The 19,137-nt window shown below is 38.4% G+C and overlaps 2 protein-coding genes across 2 annotated transcripts; both read left to right on the top strand.

Moving 5' to 3' along the window:
* Positions 1 to 65: 65 nt before the first annotated feature.
* On the top strand, positions 66 to 7,185 carry LOC131776147 (transmembrane ascorbate-dependent reductase CYB561-like). The gene is made up of 4 exons (XM_059092296.2): positions 66 to 410; positions 2,532 to 2,734; positions 3,647 to 3,810; positions 4,998 to 7,185. The coding sequence occupies exons 1-4, from the start codon at positions 200 to 202 to the stop codon at positions 5,149 to 5,151; spliced, it is 732 nt and encodes a 243-aa protein (XP_058948279.1). The 5' UTR covers positions 66 to 199; the 3' UTR covers positions 5,152 to 7,185.
* A 1,128-nt stretch (positions 7,186 to 8,313) lies between these two features.
* LOC131776230 (transmembrane ascorbate-dependent reductase CYB561-like) lies at positions 8,314 to 14,768 on the top strand. Its single transcript, XM_059092399.2, has 4 exons — positions 8,314 to 9,196; positions 10,832 to 11,034; positions 11,571 to 11,728; positions 12,002 to 14,768. The coding sequence occupies exons 1-4, from the start codon at positions 8,977 to 8,979 to the stop codon at positions 12,165 to 12,167; spliced, it is 747 nt and encodes a 248-aa protein (XP_058948382.2). The 5' UTR covers positions 8,314 to 8,976; the 3' UTR covers positions 12,168 to 14,768.
* The last annotated feature ends 4,369 nt before the right edge of the window (positions 14,769 to 19,137 follow it).

Below are 19,137 nucleotides of genomic sequence, written 5' to 3'. Positions count from 1 at the left end.
CTCGGAAGAGATAACTTCCCTCTACCCTCCCTACAAGGGGCTATTTAAGACCAGACAAGTGCAAACCCATTCAACCGACGTCTGAAATGACAATAGATGGTAAAACTTTTGCGGAGAAATAGCTGTTACTGAAAGCGAAGCTGACTCACGTGCCTTAGCTCAACATTTGCCCCAGCGAATTTTCAAGAAATATTTCATCATGGCGCCTAGCGAACGGGAGTCAATGGGATCGCCATTTGTTTTTATCCTCTCTGTGGGCGCGATTCAAATTTTCGGGATCTTGGCCATGGTTCTCACTGGCATATGGATGGGAAAATATCTCGGTGGATTTGCTTGGGATGGAACAGCTCACGAGTTTAACTATCATCCTCTATGTATGGTTATCAGTATGGTGTTTTTATACAGCGAAGGTAAGCTCAGAACGTTTTCGCGTTCGAAGTCTCACTACAGCCCTTTTACAATTACCTCTTAAACGCCCACTAAAAGTTGATGAGAATTATGTAATATTTCACCCTCAAAAATGCTGCTCAGAAGCTAATACTTTTTACTTTAATATCTGTTGAATCCTTTTTTATTTTTAGCTGTGTCGTTATCTGAATTTGTTTCGTGAATATTTAATGTCATTTTCAAAAGGCCAGCAGCTGAAATCTTAAACGCCCCAAAGGATGCTGCGATGGCTCCGCTTAATCTTATCATCATAGTGTTGACGGGTAGATGGTGATCCACAGAATTAAAAGAATAGGATTAAAGTAAATAATAGCATTTAAAATTTGAAATGTTCTGAATTTGAGATTGCTCCTTGTACAATGTACATGTATCTAAGTTTTCATTATCACACTAACTTACTTTACTCAAAATAAGAAGTACGAGTTGCAATCGTTAAATATGCACGGGTATCCAACCAAAAACAACGTAATCAAGGATGTTATACACCTATTTTCTAGAATCTATAACACGGAGAGAAATCAAAACTTTCACAATTTCTTTAATTGCTGCTGGTACGAAATGGGGCGGCTGTCATATCACTTCCCGCAGATGCCAGCAAGACTTGATTCAATTTTATTTTCGCCTGATACTCGGTTACCCATCTGCAGCAAAGGCATTCACTGTGCTTCTTAGCTACAGTGCATTTTCTTGAAAGATTGATGAGAAATATGGTGAAGTTTGTTATAAAGGGTTACCGTGCTGCTTGTCAGATGTTTGGTTTACAACCTATAGAATCTAATTTGCCTCTACTGTACATAAAAAATGTTTTGTCATTTAGCAGGAAACTGACGCGTGCCATTGTAACTGCAGCTGGGTGTTCTTGAAGTATCAACGTTTATAGTAAAATGTGGCTACATGTTGCAGAATTCTCTAGTTTAAATAAAACTCTTTCCACCTGAACAGTAGTATTCATATTGTTCACACTGTTTTTTTTTTCTTATGATACCAAAAAGGAGAATTTGTTCGATAATCAGCAGCTCCTAAAATTGGTGATCATTTTCTTTATTCTTGTGATCTTTAAATTTGATTCAGTGGTAATGCATTCAGGAGAAATCATAGAAGCCAGTCTCCTGTAGGGGTTGGTTTTCACAGTTATCTTCTAGATACCACTAAATTTTTTTAACAAAAACCATGGTGAAGTTTTGTTATTAAAGGTTACATGCTTGTCAGGTGTTTGGTTTACAACTGACCACTTGTAATTTCTCCTTACATTTTTACCCTGCTGAATCACACATTTAGGTCACAAGAATAAAGGAAGTGACTACCATATAAAAAAGCTATTTATTGTTAAACAAATTCTCCTGGTTAGTACCTTAAGAAATCCAGAGAGAACTGTATGGAGAATATTCCTACTGATGTTAGGGTGTAAAGGGTTGAAATAAACTAGAGAATAATGGCACAGCGGCAAAATGGGTGCACATGCTTGTAACATGCAAGAATTTTTTATGCACGCAAAAGAATGGGAACTACATTATTTCAGTAGTAACACTATGGAGGCAAATGGCTGCATTTTTAAAATTCTCATTGCTTGTTTTCATTTCATGGGGAGAAGCCCATATCAAAACAGATAAGGTTGCCATTTTCAGGAAAGTTTCTGTCAAACCTTCTCTGTCACATATCTCATTCAACAAGAAAAAATTGCCGTAAGGGGTAAAGCATCTGTATCATGGCAATGTAGGTCATGGCACCTGTTATCATTTAAGCACTTTTTGTCCTTGCTTCAGTTCAGTGGGCAAACCCCCTGGAAAAAAAGTTTGTTGTCTCAGTGAAAAACAGCACACATCAATTTTGTTTCCAGAGGAATAATAATGGCAACTCTGAATACTCAATTGGCTCAAGTAGCTGTTAGCATGCACACTCATTTAGCCGCTGTGTTGAGGGAAACAAGGATGATTGAGAATGGAGTTAATGAATAAGTCTTGTGATTGTCAAACATAAAAACTGAGCTGCAAAAATCATCATAGCTACTTAAACTACATCAAATTTTTCAGAGATGGGTTTGGCAAGCTCATATTACAGTATGCTATCACATTCCCTTTTTGCAGCTATGATTGTGTATCGAGTGTTTCGCCATGAAAACAAATTCTTCATCAAGCTGGTTCACTTTGGTCTTCAGCTAGTAGCCTTTGTAATTGCAGTCCTGGGTCTAAAGGCCGTGTTCGACTTCCATAACCATAACGGAATTCCTAATCTCTACAGCCTCCATAGCTGGTGTGGATTGTCAACCATAATTCTCTTCTCTTGTCAGGTCAGTGAGTGATGTGCATGTTGTGAAGCATTTCTACACTCAAACTTTTATTACAATTTAAATTGTTTCTCAATCAAGTTGTTATTTTGCTACCACGAAAGTAGATTGAGAGATGTAAGTTCAGGAAGTGGTGCAGGATAGAATTAATCAAATTAGTTCTGTTTTCAGTGATGTATCTAATCAGGTGATTAAGCACATAGGAATATAGCAGCATGATTTTCAAGTGAATCCACGTTTGATGGGAAATTAATGCCCACAAATCATTGTGCCTGTCATTGACTCCTACCAAGGCTGAGATAAGTGATAAGAACAAATTTATAATTTTTAGTGAATAATAATCTATTTTTTTAACAAGTAGCTAACCTTTTCATATGTTATGTAGCATAAACTCACAGGGGCTGATCACAAAGTGGGCTCCCAAACATTTCATCAAGCTTTGCAGCAGGGGCAGCATTAGAATTTGGCCCCACCCATAATTTACCTAATGCTCTAAGATTGAAATTTGCCTTTTTCCCTGCGTTAAGGAGCACAAACTATACTTCAGTGGCCCAAAAGTTATCACTTTTTAGAACACGGAAACAAGATTTGATGCAGTACCCCAGTGCATAATTAGTTATGTATTAGATCTACATATTTTGCTAGTTGAAATTGATGTATTTTATTTTTTAGAAAATATGTGAGGAAAATGTCTTGTAATTCTTTGGTTGAGATTTAGACAGCAGTTCCACAAAGTTGTCTTAACAGCTGGTCAATTTGTACTGTGCCTGGCCCCTTAAATGAAACTCATTGAAACCACAAATTCTACTGATAGACTGCTTAACAGAATTATGACTGGCTAAGCAATTTGTCCTATTTGTCTTAATTACTTCAGCTCAACTGAACTGGTCATACCTTCTTTGCCTTTCTCTCCAGCTTCTTTTTGGTTTTGTGAGCTTTCTTTTCCCCAAGCTGCCAGACGGTCTTCGTGCAGCATACCTTAAAGTACATGTGTTCTTTGGTATGTTTATTTTTATGATGGTCATCGGCACAGCGCTCATTGGAATCAACGAGAAGCTTTTCTTCCAGTTGAGCACAAAGTAAGTGAGTCATGGACTGGTCATTCAACCCTTAAACTCCCTTGAGAGACCAAGACAGAATTTCTCCTTACAACATCATTACAATATCAAGCAGAAAAGTGATGAGATCGAATAAGGAAAAAAATTCAATCAGGGAATCATTAGTTGATCTGATACCAAATTCTCCAAACTAACATCATAAAAATTGTTTTTTAAACAATTGTAATCGTTAGTTACAATAAATCTTTGTATGAACCTTTCCATGAAGGCATGAGCCTCCTGTATTATTTGGCCTAGCTTTTTCAATGAATTCCTATTAGTTTAAGGGTTTTTTAGAGTAGCTGGCAAGTAGGTGCTATTGAGGTTGATAATACATGAGCCTTTAGCTCAGTTCCTTTCAAAGATTCCCTCTCAATATTTTACTTTTTTCACATTGTTCTTTTTTTTTTTTTGCATTCCATCCTCAAATCCTCTGACTTCATTCTGTGTTGAGAGTGCAGAAAGACAAACCAGTAGTTCATAGTTCTCGCAACATTCAAAATAGAATACACACAGTATATATGCTGTAGAACTTGTCAAGAGCTACATGTGATACAGTAACTGTAGGTAGGGGAAGGGTATATTCTCTCCAAATAGACACAGTACATACAGTATACATGTGGGCACAGTGTTAATTTATGATTTGGGGGTATCATGTTGTAAGGAGAAATTAGATGCTAGTCACTCTTAGGGTTAACCTATTGACTCCAAAAGTGACCAAGTGATGAGCGTAAAGAAAAATGTCACTTGAGGGATTACTAGTTTATCAAATTCCCGAATTCTCCAAACTAATTTCGTTATAGTTAATATTGTAGAGAGTAAGGAGAATTATTGAATGGGGGTTCTTGCGAATGAAAGGGTTAAATCCAAGAGGTTATATGGCTTGGTAATAAAATCAGTTTTGATACTGGTTATGCAGCTAGGCTATCTTATGTACTTTAACAGTAGCCAAGCAATTAGCAAACAGTAGCCAAGCAATTAGCAAACAGTAGCCAAGCAATTAGCAAATTCTTAGGCTCTTAATTTGAATAACAAATGGAATTGGTAGTATTGATCTGCCAGTGGAATGTGCTTGTTTTTTGTTCTTCCACTGTTTACTTTTCTTCTGACTACACCTTTCATCTTCCTTTCATTGCCAAATTGAGCTGACAGTAAGTTAATTTTTGCAGATATTCCACACTACCTGCTGCGGGGCAACTAGGCAATGTGCTGGGCATCACACTTATCATTTTAGCTGGCACAGTCATGTTTGTGGTGACAAACTCTGCATTCAAGAGGGTTGACACAGATGAAGAACGTGTGTCCTTGATGAATGACAAATAATTTAACAATATTCATTATTTTACAGTGGAGTCTTGTTATCTTGAATCACCAGTATAGAGAATATATGATCACACTTTCAACACATTATCCAACAAAAAGGTAATTGAGAGTGAATAAATATATGAGCTGGAGGCTGTTTGCTTGATACAAAACCAAATTCTCTAACTTCGTTTAAAAAGAGATTCATATTGGCCCGAAGGGAGAATTACTAAATCATGATCAGATCATGGAATAGTTGAATCCACCCCTGAAATGTGTCCTTGTGTGTGTGATGAGAAAAAGGTTAAGATATTAAGGGCTTGAGATATCCAGACTCCACTGCATTGAAAATATTGATTTTAAAAATAATGGTTATTTGAAGGATTGTTTGAGCAGCAAAAGAAAAATAAACTTTACTTAATCCTTTAACTCACAAAAGTGATTAACATGCAACTTCTCCCTAAAATATCTGTACATTTTTCAGCAAACGCATTATGAGAATGTTCAAACTTATTAGGTAGAATTTGTTGTATTGATCTTACACCAAATTCTCATAACCAATTTACAAGGAAATGTGTAGCAGCTGGAGGGGAGAATTAACAATCAGATCTTGGGAGTTAAAGGGTTAAGAGACCAGATAACATGCCTTGAATGGAGTGGTGTTCTGAAAACAGATTTTGCAGTTTGCATTGTAATAATTGTTACAGTTGTCTGTTCAAGCAGCTCAACAAAATTAAAGAAGCAAAATTGTAACTTTTTCAAATTTTGTGACTTGTTGAGTTATTTAGTGAGGAGCTTCCTGTTTCGTCAACTGGAGAAGTGCATTGTTAGTAAGTTTGAATGAGCAACATTCAAATTGACACATCAAGACTAATAGAAGTATCCACCATTGTATTTGAAAGGATTTTTTTTTGGGGGGGGTAGGATTTTTTTTTTTTTACAGATTAAGAGCAATCCCTGAAATTGACAAAAATAAAGCACTGTCAATTTTATCATGCTCCATCGCCATGGTAACAGCTATGTACCCAGTGGATAGTGATGTTTATTGTCTAAACAGTCAGGACCTATGGTGGATAAATTTTAGGTGTATATTAAATTTCCAGTCATAAAAAATTGAGAATACAATTTATTAGTTGCCCATAAATGACTAACCAGGAAATGAAAAACCATCTCATTGAATTCATTGTTTATTTTGTACTTTGTGATGGTCTGCTAGTGCTGATAGTAATGGGTTTAACTCCATGAGTTATCATTATGTGAATGGCATTTTAAGTAATATTTTTCATGCTAATATACGAAAATTGTTTTGTTTACTGAAATGGTTAAAATGAGTGCCATCCCCTGGACAAGAGGCTTGGCCAATTGTTACTTTATTTATCTATTTATTGATGCCTCTAACACATACATTCCATTACAAAGTTGTGGTGTAATTGTCTCTCAGCAATTTCAAGGCTTACAAGTGAAAATTTAAATGTAGTTTCTATAAATGTTCCCATAATTGTTAGCACAAGGTTATATGTGCCCTTTGAAAGGGCTTGGGAAATCATTTAAGCTCAGAGGGCTCCATTCCTAAAAAAAGGAAATGAGGATGAATAGTTATGATTGTTTTTGCATCAAAAATAAATGAGAACATACTTCCATTACCTCCTCAAATAAATTATATGCAATTTTCTGGACACTAAGATTGAATTATTATGCTTGCCACAGCCTGTTTTAGGCATTTGAGTTGTTTATATATTTACTCTTTTACTCTCAAGTGACTAGCTTCTAATTTCTCCTTACATTAGCATACCTGAGTCAAACATTAAGGTCATGAGAATCTGGGAAATGATTGCCAAGTTTTAAAGCTCTTGATTTTTAGACAAATTCTCCTTGTCAGTGAGTGAGGAAATGTCTAGAGTTCAGTATGGAGAATATGCATACTGATGTTCAGATGTAAAGGGTTAAAGGTAGGCCTTGGAATATAATATTAATAATTATTGTAATATTATTATCATTAGTCAATTATTTTCATGTTGTCTGAAAAGATCTGATTCAGTATCTTAGAATAGAATAAAGATGACATTTGATGTCTAAAAAGGATTTGATGTTGAGTGTCTTGAATCAATTTTGAACTGTTTGTCACTCCTAGGTGAATTTTATTGTGCTCCTGTCAAAATTATTTACCCCAGGTACCATAAACTGCCACTTATAAGACACACCCTCTTATAAGCCCTTATCTAGCTTTTCCTGGTTTTTACAATAAAGCAGGACGCATCACTGCAGAGAATTATACATAACACATTTAAATATTGGTAACAGGAGAGCAAAAATGAACTTCGAGGGAAAAAGTCCGATCTTGCGTTTTGTGCTGTTCCCGTTTTGTTCGTGTTGTTAATTTTGATTCTGTTCCAAGAGTATTGAAATTAATTCGATTCATTGTGATGTTTTGAAGCTTAATTAAAAACCAGTTTTTTATCAGCACTGCTGTAACTCGTTTCGTAGCACTTTCTATTCCGGATGTAAGCTCCTTCGAATACAAGTCTTTCCGTTTACAAGCCCTCTTAAAAATCCTTACGAAATTGTATAAGCCTAGGGCTTCAGCGGCAGTTTACGTTATCAAAAGGCTATAAAACTCTGTGCTAGAGCACTGATTAAGATGACTAACCTCAATTGTTATGCGTGAAAACCTTCCTTGTCATCTGTTACAACGTGAAATTTGATCCAGCGTTGCAAGTGTCACACTCCTTCACATAAATCCGTCACGCAACGCTTCCGGCTGCGAAGGAACTAAATTGGTGGTTTCCACTATACCTGCTCCACCATATTTTAAAATCAGCATATGCAGAATAGAGAAGTAGTTTCTGGCACCCCAACCAGTCCATTTTGTTTCGTCACCTGATATGGTTTTATTGTGGGAAATTCAAAACTTTTGAAACCCCCATCTTGAATGAAAACAGAACAACTTCACAGGCCCAATAAGTTACCGGAATCCACCCATGCCCTTGTCCTCCAAAATAATATAAAACGAGAACTGACCGACATTGCGCTGTCTTGGAAGAATTTTTAACATAAAAGCCAGACATACTTCTCGGTCACAGATATTGGACGAGAAAACTTACCGTCATCATGCCCACAGGAAGGTCTCAATGGGGTTAACCGATTGCCGTTTAGCATAAGATTTGACAAATTTTAAGTAACAGTCGTAAAAATTAATCGTAAAAAAAATTACAGGTGACAACAATGGAACGATATTAACCTTTTTGCCATAAAATCTATCACTCACTGACACCCTTTAACAGTATGTGCGATTATTGGCTCTCTTTTGCTAACTTATCATTATATAATCTACACCAAAGTGATCAACATCTCCACGGTAGACAGCTCACGCGGCGAGCCACCTTGAATAGGCAAATATTTCCACGTTGCGCAACGCGTGAAACAAAAAGATTTGCATGGGAATGAACGGTCGTGCTCTCAACATCATTAAATAGGTCTGGATCAGCTCTGAATAAGGACAAATTTACCCCGCTCAAGTGGTTGTTCATTTACATCGTGTGAATTTCTTGGGCTGATTTAGGGTCATTACGCTCGGTATTAGTTCATCTGCTATGCCCTTACATATACAGTCCAAGAAAACGTCTGAGGGTGACTTCATATTTATTAAATGAGGAGGCAGCACCTACCTTACCCCTCCCTACAGGGGGCTATTCGTTTTGTCACATGCTTTTTCCTACTTCCGCTGAATGTGAACTGAAAATAATCGACAACACTCGAATACGGATAAAATTACCGAGTTTTCCAAAGTGACTCTAACAAACGTGCCTTAACCTAAGCTTTAAGCGGCGAAGTGACCAACATTGTAGTATGGCTCCAGATGATCAACATCGCACATCTTCGATGCGTTCTTTAATTGTGTTCTCCCTATCGGTTGGTGCAGTTATAATTTTAGGGATGTTGGCGATAGCACTGACCGGTACATGGACAGTGAAATACCTCGGAGGATTCGCTTGGGATGGGACAGCTCACGAGTTTAACTACCATCCTCTTTGCATGGTGATTAGCATGGTATTTCTCTATAGCGAAGGTAAGTTTCTTTGAAGCTTAACTGAAGCATTACTGCCGCTTTGTCTCATGTCAGTGGACTACATTATGTAAGTTTTCGTGCTTTGTTTTGCTCTTGCGATTTACTTCAAAGTCTTACTTTCCTCCTATGTAAATCTTTTTCCTCTGCTTGCCATGAGCCAGTTAAGCCTCTGGCTTTGGCTTGACTGTTGAGAAAAGAACCACTAAAATGATGCAAAAAGTTGTACTCGAAAGCCGGTTTTAATTTTAGATTATTGCATGATTATATTCGCTAATTTTAAATACCCCCGGTGCAGAGGTTACCATGCATGTTGTAATTAACAAGGTAATCGACGAGAGCGCATATTAAGACGGGAGATAGTGCGTTCTGCAAAAAAACATGTCCTTGTTTAGTGTTTATCGACTTATGGATGTTCGCAGACAGTTTGAAAAGCGGGAAGTAGCTCTACTTTCTTGACTGCTGTCCAATCTACTGTAGTGCATCGGTAACTCGTTCGCGCCGCTCAAAGCCTCTTTAGCCTGTATTTTCAGGTTATGTGATAATATTCTAGAGAACTTTCCTTTCAAATTTCCTCTTATATACTTGCTTATGTACGTCTAATTTACAGTAACATAAAGCAGGGAATTCCCTTGAGACCTGAAATGGCTAAACAAAACATACAAACTAAAGAGGTAATTAAGTGTTAACAACTGATTTGAAAATGTAAATTAGCCACCGTAAAGGGTAAAAAAGCTGACGTTTCGAGCGTTAGCCCTTCGGCAGATCGGGCTAACGCTCGAAACGCCAGCTTTTTTACCCTTTACGGTGGCTAATTTACGTTTTCAACTCAGTTGTTAACACTTAATTACCTGCTATACTCTGCCACCAACGCAGCGCCACAGTTTCTTTAGAAACTTACCCCTTTATACAAACTAAAGAGGTCGGTTTATTGAGGAACTCGTGCTTTTTGATGTCACGCAATACTGAGAGATCACTGCGTGACACCCCTAAAAACGACCGGGAATGAGACTTCGTGACTATACGACCTCTTTCAACCGATGATTTTATGGTGGAAGACGTAAATAACCATAGCTCATTACGTTTAATATTTGTAAACCATCAGACATTTCATATTCTTTGCGGTTAATAAAAACGCGTTACTTTTTCGAATATGCAACAGGGGAGTATTTGTGATATGAATGCCCTTAGTGATAAGGGCATATCACTAAGGGCATATCCTTGAAAAGTTGACTCAAGTTGGGAGAGCTTTCCCTAGACGGGACCTAGACGTTTGTAAACGTTTTGTTCCGATCACTGCAAAAAAATTTTCCGATGGTTGAGATAATAACCTCTGTTTGGCTTGAGGCTGTACGTACTCATATCTTTGTCCCTGGACATCATTTTCCTTGAGCTTCGCTCTCGGTAATCTGTGGGCCTCTCAGGACAAAAACCTTTTTTGAAATGGGGGGAGAGGGGGAGGTAAATAAAAGGTATAGAAAGAATTCAAAATAAGTAATGCGTGCCGAGAATCTTCCAACTTATTCTAGGTTTATGAAAAACCTTTGATTAAAAAGAACATTTGCCATTATGAGAAGTTCATCTCGCTACCACGACAATCTAAAGGAGCTCATTAGATTTTGTATCCTTTTGTTCCAGCCATGATTATATTCAGAGTCTCACGTCACCAAAACATATTCTATGTAAAGCTGGTTCATTTTGGTCTTCAGCTAGTGGCGTTTGGAATCGCAGTCTGGGGTGTTAAGGCTGTGTTTGACTTCCACAACCATATGAATTATCCTAATCTTTACAGCGTACATAGCTGGTGTGGATTGTCTACCGTCATCCTCTTCGGTTGTCAGGTCAGTTATCCAAAGCCATTTTCTTTCTCCTCATCGAGGCAAAACAGTGGTTAAACGTCTGTGCATGTGCAAACGTTCATATGGCCAGGTGGCGGGCTTAGTTAGGGCCAAGTTGTCTTACTGGAATTGGATAAATTACTGGATTACTGGATAAAGCTCAAAACAGAATAGTAAATCGACAGGATACCTTGGCTTAAAGGCCCATTTTCATCCTTAATGCAATGGACGCCGTGACCCAGTTTCCTGTAACACGAAATAACTCCCAGATTACTGAAAACCTTCTAAAGTCGTCTTTCTCAAAAGCCATCCTGGACATATAGTCAACTGTTGCATGCGGATATATTTTTATCCCTTAAATGGCTGTACATGTTTTTTTTTTTTAGCTAAAACCGGTTATTTTCTGAAATATGACTACTTGACGACCGAACTCTCGATGACTTCTGTTTAACGAGATAGGAGAACGTAGTTCTGTAATTGTTAGATTCATAGAGCATACCATTTTATTTTCTTTATTGTAGTCATCTTTTTCTCCTCAGATTCTATTTGGTTTTGTGAGCTTTCTTTTCCCCAAGCTGCCTGATGGTCTTCGTGCAGCTTACCTGAAAGTACATGTGTTCTTTGGGGTGTTTATTTTTATGATGGCCATCGGCAGTTGCCTATTGGGAGTGAATGAAAAGCTTTCTTTCAACCCCAAGTGAGTACTTGTAAACTGACAATTTTAGTAGTTTTAATGATTCAAGTACAGATTTTTTTTGTTGATACCGAAGGAATACAGTCCTCTAATGGTTAATTTTCTTTTGACCAATCCTTCACTTACTAACTTTGATAAAATCGCGCGAATCTTTTCAAAACATTTTTTTTTTTTGGCAAAGTAAAAATCATTGAAAAATGGCCATCGCGGAACGCGTAGTATTCAGGACATTGTAATATATTAAAGTGATAATATTTAAACTCCTAACTTTTGCAGCTACTCAAAACTACCACCTGTAGGAATATTGGGTAATTCGTTGAGTGTCACACTCATCCTCCTAGCCGGCACAGTCATGTTTGTGGTGACAAACCCAGCATTCAAGAAGCTAAATACAGGTGAAGAGCGAGTGTCGTTGATAAATGAGAATTTAGCCTCTGCTTGACCCATGGAGCACTTGGATGATGCCTAATGTCTCAAACATACCACTAAGTTGGCAAATAGTCTCACAGACATCCGAGCGCACTTAGAAGGTGCCCAATGTCTGCTACATGCCAACAAGATGAGATACAGTCTCACAGACATCATAGCGCACTAAGATGGTGCCCAATGTCTGTAACAAATCAACTAGTTGATATCGAGTCTCACACAGACATCATAGCGCATTTAGAAAGTGCCCAATGTCTGCAACATACCAACAAGTTGGCATCAAGTCTCACACAGACATCTTGGCGCACTTAGATGGTGCCCAGTGTCCACAACGTACCAAGAAGTTGATATCGAGTCTCACACAGACATCATAGCGCACTAAGATGGTGCCCAGTGTCTGCAACATACCAACAAGCTGGCATCAAGTCTCACACAGACATCATAGCGCACGATGGTGCCCAGTGTCCACAACGTACCAACAAGTTGATATCGAGTCTCACACAGACATCATAGCGTACTTAGATGGTGCCCAGTGTCTGCAACATACCAGCAAGCTGGCATCAAGTCTCACACAGACATCATAGTGCACTTAGATGGTGCCCAGTGTCTGCAAAGTACCAACAGGTTAATATCCAGTCCCACACAAACATCATAGCGCACTTAGATGGTGCCCAGTGTCTGCAACGTACCAACAAGTTGATATCGAGTCTCACACAGACATCTTGGCGCACTTAGATGGTGCCCAGTGTTCACAACGTACCAACAAGTTGACATCGAGTCTCACAGAGACATCTTTGCGCACTTAGATGGTGCCCAGTGTCCACAACGTACCAACAAGTTGATATCGAGTCTTACACAGACATCATAGCGAACTTAGAAGGTGCCCAATGTCTGCAACATACCAACAAGTTGATATTGAGTCCCACACAGACATCATGGCGCACTTAGATGGTGCCCACCGTTTGCAACATACCAACAAGTTGGCATTAAGTCTCACACAGACATCATAGCGCACTTAGATGGTGCCCAGTCTCTACAACATACCAACAAGTTGATATCGAGGGTCACACAGACATTACAACACAATTAGATGGCGTCTAGTGTCTGCAATATACCAACAAGTTAATATCGAGTCTCACACAGACATCATAGCGAACTTAGATGGTGCCCAAGCTAAGATCCAATCTCACACAGACATCATGGCGCACTTAGATGGTGCCCAATGTCTGAAACATATAAACAAGCTGAGATCCAATCTCACACGGGCATCATGGCGCACTTAGTAAATGCCCAGGCTGGCATCAAGTCTCACACAGACATAATAGCGCACTTAGATGGTGCCCAGTGTCTGCAACATACCAACAAGTTAGCATCAAGTCTCACACAGACATCATAGCGCACTTAGTTGGTGTCCAGTGCGCGCAATAAACCAACAAGTTGATATAGAGGGTCACACAGACATGATGGCGCACTTAGATGGTACCCAGTGTCTGCAACATACTAACAAGCTTGCATCAGGTCTCACACAGACATCATAGCGCACTTAGATGGTGTCCAGTATCTGCAACATACCCACAAGTTGGCATCAAGTCTTACACAGACATCATAACGCACTTGGATGGTGTCCAGTATCTGCAACATACCCACAAGTTCGCATCAAGTCTCACACAGAGATCATAGCGCACTTAGATGGTTTCCAGTATTTGCAACATACCCACAAGTTGGCATCAAGTCTCATACAGACATCATAACACACTTAGATGGTGTCCAGTGTGTGCAACATACCAACAAGTTGTATCGAGGGTCACGCAGACATCATAGCGCACTTAGATGGTGCCCAATGTCTGCAACATACTAAAAAGCAGGCATTCAGTTTTGCACAGACATCGTAGCACACTTAGAAGGTGTTCAATGCGCGTAAGATACCAATGAGCTGGCATATGGTCTTGAACAGACCTTATAGCTGTTGTTTGACTTCACAGCTGTGTTTGTTGCGCGGAGTGCGAGCAAAAAGACGCAGAGAGGATTATGACGAAAGCAGCAAGTCTTTATGAACTGATCATTGAGGTTCCCCATCTGAGTTGAACTCTAGAAAGTCGGACATGTACGGCCTGGGCACTGAAAAGTTTTTTTAAAGTTAGCGCGTTCGTAGTTGAAATTAAGCACATTTAACGGCAATTTTCAAAAGGCTAAATCTTTGTTTGGAATCTTAACCAGCTGTAAGAAGCAAACTTGTGAAAATTTTTTGTAAACCAAATCCTACCCATACAAATCATTTTTGTTTTCAGCCAACTTTATTCTTCTTGTTTATAATTATTTGTGTTTCTCTATCCTACTAAAGTAACATTTTGCGGTCATTTGCAATCCGTTTTAGTCATCTTCATCCTCGGTCATCCCAGTTCCCTCGGGGTCAAGTATCAAATAAAGATAAAAAAAAGTCGTTGTAGGTCCTGTCTCCTTCATCTTCTCTGTACTGATTAAAAGGGGACGTTGAAGAGCCCATGCACCTCTAGCAAAGAGAAAGGAACGTAGCTCCCGCGTCAGTACCGGACAGCGGTACGCTAGTTATAGGCATACGTGGCCGTGCGTTTCGTTCTGTTCCTTTGATGTCTGTAAGCCCGCTCGTTCTGTTATCATCATACCAGTTTCATTAAAGCATCAGTTGTGTTACTAATCGTGTCATCAATTCACCTCTACTTCCATAACTGGCACCGCTGTTGTGGTTTGGCCTTGTTAGATTGTCTATATAGGCCCTAATTTAAACCAGTTTTAAAAGCTGAACTGGGCCGAACCAAGATTTTTGTTGTCATTTATAGCTCATGTCAACCTTCTCCATCCTAAGCCATTCTTGCTCCTTCTTAGTTTCTTTTGTGGCTCTTTCGTGTTTTTATTTCTACCCTATCTTATATTTTGTAGTCTCCCCTTGAAGTTTAACGTCGCTTTGCGAATCGCAGAGAATTTCTGATAGGCCAGCAATTTGATGATTAATCTATAGAAAATTCTTTATGGACCAATGATGAGATGATAATTACAACCTTCGAAAGTGATATACCGCTGTTATCACATATGTCTTTACGTGCTCTACTTATTTTTACCACCAGTGACAAACGAATCGACACAAAAAAAAAAAAAAAGAAGCGAAGCAAAGCGGCAAAGGAGGGTTGTGACTGGAACACGCTGCTGCTACTCTAGACTTCAACAGACGTAGAACTCAACAAAGCAATAACTATATTCAAGTCAAGACATACAAAATGCAAAATAAGACCTAACATACAAAACAAGTAAAGCACAGAATGTGAGACGGATCAAGGCAACCAAAGGTACAAGAAAGTGAAAACTAGGCAAAAAGCACGAACATAGACGATTACGTAATGCGGACGCTTACAACTGTAATTGGTGTTTTGGTCGGCCTTTGTGACAAATTCATTTCAGATTTACTAACAGATAATTTGTTAACGATAGTCATTCATTTAAAGTGGAAAGAAATAAAGAGCGGAAGATCTGAGAAAACTCACTAGATATTTCTCACTAATAGCTACTGGGATTGAAAAATGATAACTGACTTCAAATTCGTATTATCAAACGAAGAGAGAACACTTGTGCGCCAGCGAAATAAACTTTCGAAATGACAAGCATTATTCTCTACATTTATAGAAAAATTGAGTTGTAGGTAATTGTGGCATGATTTCTTGTATTATGTAATATGCCACCGTCAAGCACGACTTTTGAGCACAAAACTAACTTTATTTTCGATCGATGCCATAGATGCGTTGACAAATGGCCTAATAGAATAGTTATTAGCAGATGACGCACGGCATCCCAGGAGTTTTGGGCGAAATCAAATTTAAAGTCATTTTTATAACGAAACAAATTTCAATCAATTAATCAATCCATCAATAAATCGTTTATTTACCCACGTAGCGTCCAGTGAGCTGGAAAGCTCGTTCAAAATACGTACGTTATAACGTAAAATGGCCCTAAAACATGCAGAATTAAAAATATGTTACATATCTATAACAACGTAGGTTTATCATAAAAAAGCTAACATGTACAACTGCGAATGTCACTATATTAGGATTAAGATGTCTAAAAACTGCTGTAAATAAGAATGGAATATATAAAAGCTGATTCTAGTATACCAGATAAAAAACGCTACAATAAAATGAAATAAGAAATGGAATTAAAATGATTTCTTCTTAATCGACGTCGCAAACATGGATAGTTCTCCTTTCCTTAAATCGGGTTCAAGTGATTTCCAGATTTAAGCGGCTTGTTAAGTGAAAGAGTTCTTCATCCAGTTAAGATTAAACCTTGGCATGCTAATATTAACAAAAAAACTTCTTAAGTTATAAGTTGAGTCTTTAAAACCAAAAAAGTTACGGATGTACCAAGGTCTGTTGCAGAGAAAATTTAAAACCTAATTAATGGCAGAAGACAGTCTTGGAATCACCAAGAACCATATCGCCGCTCAAAAGACCTCTCAAAATGAGAGTGACCAGCATCTAATTTCTCCTTTCAATATCACCCATGAATCAAACATCAAGGTTATGAGAATAAAAGAAATGAAAATTAACTGAAGAACCTCTTGATTGTGAAACAAATTCTCCTTGCAAGCACATTAGGAAATGTATAGAGACCAGTATGGAGAATATGCATACTGATGATAAGGTGTAAAGGGTTAAAGACTAAATAGGAAAATTAGATAGAAAACAGGTGCCTTCTGAATTAGTGCATCAAATTCGAATTCGAATTTTAAGAAAAGTTGCCTGTTAATAGCGGAGTATTTCTGTGAAGCTAAGAAAATCGCGTGAGGTGATGTCATGATCTCTCAAAGATGGCTACCGCTGAAGGTGATAGCCTGAAATTGTTCTAAAAGTTGGTTCTATAATAAATGATGATGATGATAATGGCAGATTCTTCGTAGTCCGACGATCAGTGGGGAGAAAGTCCTTACTAGGGGCGGCATGCCCTCTGATGAGTGATGAGTCCAATTCTGGATTTACATATTCTTGAGCAGGTGGGGTAGTGGAAAGTCTGATCGCTGCAGGACGATGCTTGATTGGCAGACTCCTTTCATTATATGATTACAATTATGTTATATATAATAAATAACTACAAGAATCACCTGTATATTCACAAATCGGCTTAACGAACTGGCTTACAATTTATGTGATTCATGCGTGGAAATTTTCAAGTGGTCACGGTAACATTCACCAAAGTGGTGGATTATCAAATTCAATATTACAGTTGCGATTCAACAGGATGAGTTGATCCGTTCACCTTTATTATTCATGTCAATCGAACTGACCAACTTCTTCGAGCTTGATTTTGCAAATGCCACAACTATGACCAGCTCGGAAGGCAACGCAAGTGTAGTTTAATTTTGTCATGATAATCATTATTAATAGCATCGCTTATCCCTTCACAATTGCTAACTTGCAGCTTAAAGCAACGCTTGTAAGCACTTCACAATCTTGTACTTGGTGACGGAAACAGCGAGAGAATTGAAATCTTTCTCTCCATTTCTTTGTGGATCTTGTTCATGAATCTCTTCTCTGCTTCATTTAGTGTTGGTTACGTTCGAGAGATTAATTACGATCAAATATTTACGGTGAAGTACTTAAACATTATTACTGAGAGAATCATAAAAAAGGCAGTGACAATGTTGTAGATTATTTCGTTCATTTTTGGGGCTTTTTTTTCAGTGCACTTTTTAGCTCAACTCTTGCCCTTCCTCTGATTAAATGAAACTTTTGCGTTGCCTCTACTTCCATAAAAATGTATCGAGAAACGTGTCGCCACCAGAAGGAAATGAAAACCCAACAACTGCTCCCAAGAAGAAGTAAAGAGACTCATTCACTTAATTTATGTCTTCTCCCCTCCGTGTTTACTTTATGTCATCTCAGTCTTGTGATTTGCTGGAGTCCTTAGCCCGCAAGTTCGGCTCGCATGAAATCAGCCTGGATTCGAACATTTGCCATGTTATGAAGAAGACGTTGCCATGAGGGGAGGGTACAGCTACACGTAGGGTAAGGTTAAGCACAGAACATTGCACAGTTTCTTTATCAACGCCACCTCGAAGTTGGTGACCAAGTTACAGGCCACATGTGACTGATAGATTCAACATTCCAATAGAATCTCCAAACGTTCAGATCTTAGTTCGCAAATGGAAATGTTAGATTAGGGATTTTCGATGAAACTTTCCAGAGCTATAGCTTTTAGCGACTGCAAAATTGCAATTCTAAAGAGGACTTTTGTGCGAATTTCCTTAATTTAATTAGGCTCCCCTACCAGCTGCTGAGTCCGCAGAGACCACGCTCGAGGTTCACGAGAGTGCAGCTGTTAATATAAGCAGATACTAGAAAATACGAATGCCAAGTCCATGGCATTCATAAATCCTGTAACGAAATTAGTGTAGTTTACTCTGTACGCTCCACTTGTCACCACTGTATCGGATCGATCAGGGTTTTAATAACTGGGATATGAAAATGTATCGGTTTCGACAGTTTTGCCTGCGGTTTTCGGTTTTGATCGAATTTTTTTTCGGTTTTTCGGTATTGGATGATTTTAACTACGGTTTTGCGGTTTCTAATAGGCCCCAATGCCCGCCTCTTTAACTGATAGTCGCAAAAAAATTAATCGTTAAAAAATTACAGGTGACAACAATGGAACGATATTGACCATTATCCGTAAATTGGCCAAACTTTTAATTTTTTGCAGTAAAAGCAAAAAGCACCTCTCTTTTGCTAATTATTAATCTACACCAACGTGATCAACATCTCGACGATGGACAGCTCATAAGCAAATATTTTCACGTTGCGCAACGCGTGAAACAAAAAGATTTTCATGGGAATGAACAGTCGTGCTCTCAACATTATTAAATAGATCTGGATCAGCTCTGAATAAGGACAAATTTACCCGCTCAAGTGGTTGTTCTTTTGCATCGTGTGAATTTCTTGGGTGATTTAGGGTCATTATGCTTGGTA

Source organism: Pocillopora verrucosa, chromosome 10, assembly GCF_036669915.1.
Source record: "Pocillopora verrucosa isolate sample1 chromosome 10, ASM3666991v2, whole genome shotgun sequence".
Taxonomy (NCBI): Eukaryota; Metazoa; Cnidaria; class Anthozoa; order Scleractinia; family Pocilloporidae; genus Pocillopora; species Pocillopora verrucosa.
Note: the sequence above shows the minus strand (reverse complement) of the source record. Positions and strands in the feature narration are given on the sequence as shown.

Excerpts from the sequence above, each read along its gene's own strand:
- LOC131776147 (XM_059092296.2), top strand. The coding sequence starts at position 200 with ATGGCGCCTAGCGAACGGGAGTCAATGGGATCGCCATTTGTTTTTATC. Across the intron at positions 411-2,531 it reads GGTGTTTTTATACAGCGAAG|CTATGATTGTGTATCGAGTG; the intron begins GTAAGCTCAGAA and ends CCCTTTTTGCAG. Across the intron at positions 3,811-4,997 it reads TTCTTCCAGTTGAGCACAAA|ATATTCCACACTACCTGCTG; the intron begins GTAAGTGAGTCA and ends TAATTTTTGCAG.
- LOC131776230 (XM_059092399.2), top strand. The coding sequence starts at position 8,977 with ATGGCTCCAGATGATCAACATCGCACATCTTCGATGCGTTCTTTAATT. Across the intron at positions 11,035-11,570 it reads TCATCCTCTTCGGTTGTCAG|ATTCTATTTGGTTTTGTGAG; the intron begins GTCAGTTATCCA and ends TTTTCTCCTCAG. Across the intron at positions 11,729-12,001 it reads AAGCTTTCTTTCAACCCCAA|CTACTCAAAACTACCACCTG; the intron begins GTGAGTACTTGT and ends TAACTTTTGCAG.